Genomic DNA, 9,203 nt, shown 5'->3' on the forward strand with positions numbered 1-9,203 from the left:
TAGATGTTCTTGCAATCAACAGAATCCTAATCCATTAACTGAAGTAAGTGTTTTGTGAGCTAAAATAATATTAATTAAAATCTCACTGGAACAAAAAGAGCAATTAAATATTAAGTGTCATAGGAATTATTCTATCAAGTGTCTCAGCTAAATATACTGCACAGTATATAATGAGAAAGAATGTATCAGTAATCCATCCATATTGTTTTTGCAATTATAGTGTTCAGATAAGGCTTACTGACAAAAAAATCTTTTTGATTTATCACCTCTGCCACCTCATTTTATCACTATTTTTATTATTATGCATTTGCTGATAAATAATCATAAATGGCTTTCATAAATAGTACATGTTTCCTTGCCGCTTCCCACAATTGTCTCAGTTGAGGTGAATTCAGTAGAAGGTTCCAAGACCAGGTCATTAGGTTGTGCCTGTACCTGAGCAACTTCTTTCTCTTCTTTCATTTGTAAAGCTACACTATCCTGTGTCAGGTGATCAATACTGTCCTTCTTAGTTAACTGGTGAACTAAGACTTTTATAGCAATCTTGAGTGGTGGTTCATGCAAAGAAGATGCATCTGAATCAGCAGCAAGAGAGTCACTACGCTTTAGGGGACTGGAAATCATGTACATTTCATCATGGTCCATGATCCTTTGCCCCACAGCTGATTGTCTTACAAATTTATGGCCTTGTTCCTCTAATCTGACGACTTCCATGATTTCTTCCATTATAGTCCTACAATTCATTATAAGAGGTGGTAGGGGAACACTTCTAGCTAGTTCCTCAATGTAGCGGGCAAACTCCATTGTCTTAAACTGGGTTACTTTGGCAAGCTCAAGAGTTTTTGCTGAGGTGATGATTGGGATGCGCTTAGCAATCTCAAAAGCTTTTTGCAGCTTTTCAGCTCCTTCTGTCCGAAAAAATTCATTGATAGCTTTCTCAGTCTTTTTCAGGTGGCTACTCATCATGCATAGTCTAGTAATATTTAAGATCAAAACAATGGTAAATGCTACAAGACATACAATCATGTAGTAGATCCCCATGTCTCCAGTGGTAAATACAACCCTCAGGGTGACAGTATTATTCACTTTGCCATAGATGTTAGAAGCAACACATGTGTATTTTCCTCGATCTTCAAATGATACACTGGTAATATTTAGTTGCCTGCTATTCAGAGTCCATTTTCCTGCTGGAAAGAAGCCAGAATTAATTAGTAAAATGTATCTATTTTTTCTTCTTATCATCATTTAGGAAATGTCACAATACATTCAAGTCACTACAGTAATTCAAAGACATCTTATAATGCGTCTACAATATTCTGGAATAACTGCTGCTAAGAAACTTGAAGTGTTGGCCATTAATTAGGTCTAGTAAATACTGCTTGTCCTAGGATTGCCATAGAATATCTCATGATTTTGGTAGGTTGTAAAACGGTGAATGTTCCCAAGGAAAATTATCCCTCAAATCATTCTGTGAAGACATTGCACACATTTCCAATGATTTTAAACTAATCTAATCTGAAGGAAATCTTATGGTTTACTTTTGTGTAGGTAAGAGACTGTAAATCAGGGGTCCACAACCCCCAGTCCATGGACCAGTACCAGGCTGTGGCATATCTGCAACCGGTCTGCACAAACAAGGAAAGCCCCATCCACAGGATGCAGGCAGCACACATATCCACACTCCCTCCAGTCCATGGAAAAACCTCTCTCCACGTAACCGGTCCCTAGTGCCCAAAAGGTTGGGGACCTCTGCTGTAAATGATTTGTATATAAGCAAAAAAGTAACCTGTTCCTATAAATTAAGGGCAAATTAAAAAAGGACTTTGATGTATTTCTGGACTTAGGTCCAATTAAATCAGTATTATATTGCACATATATTTCAAAAGATGCTTATTTGGTTACAATAGAGGCATAAAAAGATGGAAGAGTTATGAGGAAAGAACTGTTTAATGGCAAGAGATTCCTTTAAAGTACAACAAGTCAGATTACTTGATTGTCCAAACCCCAAATGTCTACTTTGATTGCCACAGTTCTCTGGCTCAAGTAAACCTTAGAATTTTATTTCTCACGCTTGGAGTACCCAGGGGATTATCTCACCATTGGTCCATTTAGTTTTGTTTTGGTCACAACTCAGATAACAGCTCTTCATGATTTTAGTTTAGAATCTTTCCTAGTTTTGGCTGCATTTGTCACAGATTTAACTTTCTGCATACAAATTATATGCATCATATACTATTTAGCTGATATACTTCCTGATAATTTCCAAGACCAAAGAGATCATAGTAAAGATCTGGGCTAGGAGACCTACATCAGAAAAGCAATTGAGTGGCATGCCTAAATAAGAATGCCAGTCTTTGTGCTTTTCCTCACTTGTAACTAATTAAAATACAAACATGTCCTAACAACCTTTTTTACTTTGCTATGTTTTATTGAGGTTGTCTGTATCTCATCTTTAGCCCATGAACAAATAGCCAGTTTTAAAAGAGTGTTTTCCCTTTTAAGACAGCAGATATACATGGCAGCTTCAGAGTATCCAAAATTGGGTGGCTTTGTAGCCTCTTTTGTCCATGGCAGAATCAAGTGAATTGTATGCTTAGGGTTAACTCTTTTAAGCTGTACATGCATATCCTCTCTGAATCTGGCTCTTTCTTTGGCTGAAGAAAATACTGGATACAGATGTCAATTGCTCCCATACCTGCAACTTCCTGATGCCTGTAGAACAGCTATTGGAGGTAGGGGCACAACTCTGTAAAGCAGGAAGACGGGTTTTCTCAAAATCCTGCAGTTTGAAGATATGCATCTCACTAGCTTGACTAGCATCTCAGTTGGCAATCAGCTGTTCGTCAGGCTTGTTTTTAGTCTGGTTTAGTGTTTCAGAACTAGAATTTTGAAAAAGAATGCCAATTCCCTTGTCAAAACAAGGCTGAACTGCTGATCAATGTTATTATTATCATTCAAAGTCTTGGATGGATTTTTCATCTTTGGTTTCTCCATCTCCCCAGCAGGGCAAGGGGTTGAACTGAGATGAAGGAATAAGTAGAATAACTAGGGATTGGCTATGAAGGTGACATATTGCTCAAGATCCAGGTTTACAAAGCAGTCTTTATTCTTTATACACGTACAGTACTCCCTGCCCCAATCTAGATCCTTCAGCATTTAGTTTGTAGAAAAAAAGATTATGTGCAGAATTGTATAATATGTAGGGGAGAAGTAATGGAGGAGGGAGGATAGATTTGCTCACTCTGAAACAAAACTGCAGTATTCATTTTCCTGCTGGCCTCCCTCTTAGACTCCACTCTGCAAGCCTCACAAACATCAGATTGGTCAGTTTCTATGACCAGCTCCATACACGCATTTTCAGCTTCCAACATTTCAAGAGCAGTCCTTGAAAATTAGGAGGAGGTGGAACCATCAGTTTCACTCCTACTGTACCTCTGTCCTTTTGTGTTCAGAATTTTGAGGAGTAGGAACTCTTTAACTGGAATTTAAATGGATCCCTCACATTACAATAGACAATATATAACTTAATTTATTCTATGTGGTCATGAATGGAATAAGTTTTCCCATGGCAGATGACATTAGGATGGGAAAGGGAAACAAAGGCAGGAGAAACAATCGTTTTATTAACATACCCTGCAGGTGCACATTTGGGACATGATCATTGAATGGGACTCGGAAAACATAACATGGCTAAACAGGAAATGGTATTCAGGGTAGCTAAATGCATGCTGGAATAATTTTCTGCCAATTTGAGAAAGGATAGTGGACAAAGAACATTTGCTTCAGTAGGAGGCTGTTATTTGCACAGAAAATCGCCATACATATCCATACAACCAAAGATAATCTCCAATTCATATTGTCTTGTGATAGACAAGATTTCTCACTATTACTCACACTTGCTGTGTACTGATGCTTAAAGCAAAGCATCCCAGCAAATTATGCAGATTTGGGATCATCAATATTCTGAAGAATCCAGCAGTATCATTCCAACTAAGGCAAAGCACTCAAAAGTCCATATATTTTTTGTAATATCAGATTTTCCAAATGCCAGATAGTTCCTTGTTTGACTTGAATAAATGGATATAGTGAATTGCACAGTAACCAGTTACAGCAAATAGCATGCTGTTCATCCTGCTGGCTACTTCCCATAAGTCCCCGAGGAGGAACCTATGACAATGTTTCTCTCCCACATGTCCTCTTCCCATCAATAGGTATTTGTCTTCTGCTTTTTGAGTTTGCCTACAGCCTTCTTAGCAACTGCTAATATTACATTTATCTTTTACTAGCATATCTAGAGCCATCTCTTAGAATATCATCCTATTTTTTAACAAGCATGTTCCATACATTAATATATAATTTGTAAATAAGTGCTCTTCTTTAATTCACCCAAATCTCAATATCTGTTGTAATTGAAGAATAAAAAAATGAAGAATAAACTTTTACCATATTCTCATCATCATTGCCTTTTATCTATAAATTTATTATTTAATAAATAAATAATTCACAGATACTGTAATATTTCCATGCAGTTTTTTTAATAATGTCATCTGTATGGGGGGTTTTTAGTATGAAAACTGCAAGTGCAAGGGAATATGGATAGAGTAATCAGAATCAACACTGCAAGGGGTAGGATGGCTATAATTCTTCCCTTTAAGTTATAACAAAAAATGATGTTTCTGAATATGTGGTGTGCATTAGGAAGTGAAACTCTGTTACTGATCATGATTCCACAGATGTAACAAAAAGAACAAGAGAAGTAACAGCAATAGCCAGAATCAACATGACTGGGATTAAAGACTGGTCCTAAACTGAATGAGTTGACGTGTGGTGTGGTATAAGGCACCCATAGTGTGCAGAATTAAGATTTTTGACTTTAAGTGGTTAATGGACATACAAAGCTCTTACATACAGTATAGTTATAGAGACATCTTTCTCAGCTCCATCAGCATGTAAAATATCCAGATTAAGTTTAGGAAAAGAATCTTCCTGTTGGGTAGAGTTGGTAGTTGTTTCAATCTATCAAGTATACAGGTGAAACTCGAAAAATTAGAATATCATGCAAAAGTTCATTTATTTCAGTAATGCAACTTAAAAGGGGAAACTAATATATGAGATAGATTCATTACATGCAAAGCAAGATAGTTCAAGCCGTGATTTGTCATAATTGTGATGATTATGGCTTACAGCTCATGAAAACCCCAAATCCACAATCTCAGAAAATTAGAATATTGTGAAAAGGTGCTCAAAGTGTCCCACTCTAATCAGCTAATTAAGCCATAACACCTGCAAAGGGTTCCTGAGCCTTTCAATGGTCTCTCAGTCTGGTACAGTAGGAATCACAATCATGGGGAAGACTGCTGACCTGACAGTTGTGCAGAAAACCATCATTGACACCCTCCATAAGGAGGGAAAGCCTCAAAAGGTAATTGCAAACAGTGGCGTAGCGTGGGGGGTGCAGGGGGGGCCGGCCGCACCGGGCGCAACATCTGGGGGGGCGCGCTCACACTGAGCTGCTCAGGGAGCCTCAAGGGCTGCCCAGAGTTGGCTTGGCGTGACAGCAACACCATATTAACACTAAAAGCACGCGCGCTGCCCAGCGTGCAATCATATCTGTAACAGCCGTTTTGTTCTCTTAATAACAGGAATAATTACACCCCGCCCCTTTGTCCCGAGAGACACGTGGTCTCGATTGTGGCTTGCAGTAGACTCGCGGCGGGGGGCTGCAGCACACCTCGTCGTTTACCAGCCCTCGGAACTGTTTGGCGGAGTGTCCAGCGCTGCTCGCCGTTTGTAATAAACAGGGGTCTTCAAACTTGGCCCTTTTATGACTTGTGGACTTCAGCTCCCAGAATTCCTCAGCCAGGCTGAGAGGAGCTGAAGTCCACAAGTCTCCTGGGAGCTGAAGTCCACAAGTCATAAAAGGGCCAAGCTTGAAGACCCCTGGTAATAATAAAGAATGAGGCCCGCAGACGGCGAGAAGGCTGAAAGGGGCGTCGCTCCTGGGTGTATCTTCTGCTCGGAATTGCGTCTCCCGAAGGCAAACTTAAATCTTCCTTGAGCTGGTTTTCGCTGCGCGCGGGCGCGCGCAAAAGAAAGAGAGAGAAAAAAAGAGATCTCCGAAGGGAACCGGGGAGGGGGAGGGGCGGCCTGGCGGAATGCGCCTTGTTCTAATTGTGGAATATAGGGCAAGGCTTCCGTTCCGCCCCGCCCCCGCCCCCCCCCCAGCCTGAGCCTGCCTTGCGTGGCTGGTGGCTCTCCTGCAGTAATTGCAGCAGAATCCCAAGCAGACATTTCTTCCTCTAGGGCAGCGTTTCCCAACCTTAGGAACTTGAAGATGCGTGGACTTCAACTCCCAGAATTCCCCAGCCGGCTGTCTGGGGAATTCTGGGAGTTGAAGTCCACGCATCTTCAAGTTCCTAAGGTTGGGAAACACTGCTCTAGGGAATGTGGCGGAGTTTTCTAACCTCGCGGGGAAGGGGTAAATCGGACCTCCTTTGTCTGCTTGGTGTGTTAGGACCAGTGGCGTAGCGTGAATAAGCAGCGTCTGGGCAGAAAATGGGTCGGGCGCCGCAGCAAGTATGAATTCCTGGGGTTCAGCCTAAGCAGGCAAAGCTGCAGGGTGGGTTGGTTGGCTTTTCCGGCTTTGGAATAACCTTGGGAAGCTGAGGCATTGTAAGTTGGAAGTCATTGTTTGTCGCCTAACATGTTGGGTCAACCCCACGCCACATGCTAAGCCATAAACCGTGGTTGGTATCCAGGGTTTAGGACAAGATGGAGAAAACTAGCCAATTGTGGGATCATAAATCTTGATGAAGCCCATCATCGCTCCATGTGATGTATGCACTCAATCTACAAATGTAGTCCAAGCCTATTCACATCTGTTGTAAGGTCATTCTCTCGTGGGGTTTATCCTGACGTCCACTAAGAGTGGAACAAACATGCCCCATTAACCATTTTCAACGCCATGTCCTCTCTTTGTCTCATCCTAAATCACAGCTGAGGCACCTTAAAGTTGCCTTGTTTCAGTTTTAAACTAGCATTTTCCCTCTTCTCCAGAGACCCTTTTTTGCCTTGAACCTAACTCAGGGGTAGGCAACCTTGGCTCTTTTATGACTCATGGACTTCAACTCCCAGAATTCCTGAGCTAGTGGAAGAGACTCGAGTGCTAAAATCCACAGGTTAGGGGGCGCAAATTACTTGCCTTGCCCCGGGTGCTGACAACCCACGCTACGCCACTGATTGCAAAAGAAGTTGGATGTTCCCAAAGTGCTGTATCAAAGCACATTAATAGAAAGTTATGTGGAAGGGAAAAGTGTGGAAGAAAAAGGTGCACAAGCAGCAGGGATGACCGCAGCCTGGAGAGGATTGTCAGGAAAAGGCCATTTAAAAGTGTTGGGGACTTTCACAAGGAGTGGACTGAGGCTGGAGTCAGTGCATCAAGAGCCACCACATACAGATGGATCCTGGACATGGGCTTCAAATGTCGTATTCCTCTTGTCAAGCCGCTCCTGAACAACAAACATCAGAAGCGTCTTACCTGGGCTAAAGAAAAACAGACCTAGTCTGTTGCTCAGTGGTCCAAAGTCCTCTTTTCTGATGAGAGCAACTTTTGCATCTCATTTGGAAACCAAGGACCCAGAGTCTGGAGGAAGAATGGAGAGGCACACACTGCAAGATGCTTGAAGTCCAGTGTGAAGTTTCCACAGTCCGTGTTGATTTGGGAAGCCATGTCATCTGCTGGTGTTGGTCCACTGTGCTTCATTAAGTCCAGGGTCAACGCAGCCGTCTACCAAGAGAATTTGGAGCACTTCATGCTTCCTTCCGCAGACGAGCTTTATGGGGATGCTGACTTCATTTTCCAGCAGGACTTGGCACCTGCCCACACTGCCAAAAGCACTAAAACCTGGTTCAACGACCGTGGGATTACTGTGCTTGATTGACTAGCAAACTCACCTGACCTGAACTCCATAGAGAATCTATGGGGCATTGCCAAGAGAAAGATGAGAGACACGAGACTGAACAATGCAGAAGAGCTGAAGGCCACTATTGAAGCATCCTGGTCTTCCACAACACCTCAGCAGTGCCACAGGCTGATATCTTCCATGCCACGCCCCATTGAGGCAGCAATTGCTGCAAAAGGGGCCCAAACCAAGTACTGAGTACATATGCATGCTTATACTTTTCAGAGGTCCGATATTGTTCTATGTACACTCCTTGTTTTATTGATTGCATGTAATATTCTAATTTTCTGAGATTGTGGATTTGGGGTTTTCATGAGCTGTACGCCATAATCATCACAATTAGGACAAATCATGGCTTGAACTATCTTGCTTTGCATGTAATGAGTATCTCATATATTAGTTTCCCCTTTTAAGTTGCATTACTGAAATAAATGAACTTTTGCACGATATTCTAATTTTTCGAGTTTCACCTGTATTTAATACTTTGCATTTATTTGCTTGAATAAATACTATTTAATCTGCTTACTCATTTACCTTGAGTAAATAGAGAAAAACACATTTACAACAGTTAGTGCTTTTAAGGAAACATAACATTAAGACAATATGTTTGCCTAGGTTGCATAGAAAAACATCTGAAAACTGTACCTCTGTCACCATCTTCTTTCACCAAATGGCCATTTGAGTTGTACCACTTGTACACTGGTTCTGGATAACCTTGAACGTTGCAGTCAATCAAGGCAGTATAACCTTCTTTGACTATAATGTGGTCAATTCTGGAGATTACCATTGGTACAGATCCGATCAACAGGTCTTTGTGATTTAAAGTGCTGTTAATGACATCTTCAGCAGTTGTCCATACTGCTTGTAAATTGAAAACATGAAAGACGGTCCAGTAATACAAAAGAAGGTGGCTCTTGAACATGTTCACCTGTCTGCAAATATATCTGCCAATCACAGTTAGTGGACCTGGAACTGGGAAATATACCAGGCTGTAGCAGCGCATCAAATTTGACCCATTAAATTTCAAAAGCAAACAAAATCAAACAAGTTATAGCAATAAAAATAGAAATACACATAGTAAAAGTAGTTAAAGCAATTTTGATTTAAACTAATAATCTATCTCAGAACTCATTGTTTCAAAAGTTTAAGTTTAGTGTTATTGCTATTACAACTCCTGATATTTTTTCTGTTTGTGTACTGTTTGATACAATTTCAATGACAGAAAATCACTGTTTTGTTCAG

The 9,203-nt window shown here is 41.0% G+C and overlaps 1 protein-coding gene across 1 annotated transcript; it reads right to left on the reverse strand.

Annotated features, from left to right (window-relative positions):
• Positions 1 to 321: 321 nt before the first annotated feature.
• Positions 322 to 8,883, reverse strand: MFAP3L (microfibril associated protein 3 like; the record flags this gene model as incomplete). Its single annotated transcript, XM_083367116.1, has 2 exons — positions 322 to 1,187; positions 8,607 to 8,883. The coding sequence occupies 2 exons, from the start codon at positions 8,881 to 8,883 to the stop codon at positions 322 to 324; spliced, it is 1,143 nt and encodes a 380-aa protein (XP_083223242.1).
• Positions 8,884 to 9,203: the final 320 nt, after the last annotated feature.

Source organism: Vipera ursinii (genome assembly GCF_947247035.1).
Source record: "Vipera ursinii genome assembly, chromosome: 7".
Taxonomy (NCBI): Eukaryota; Metazoa; Chordata; class Lepidosauria; order Squamata; family Viperidae; genus Vipera; species Vipera ursinii.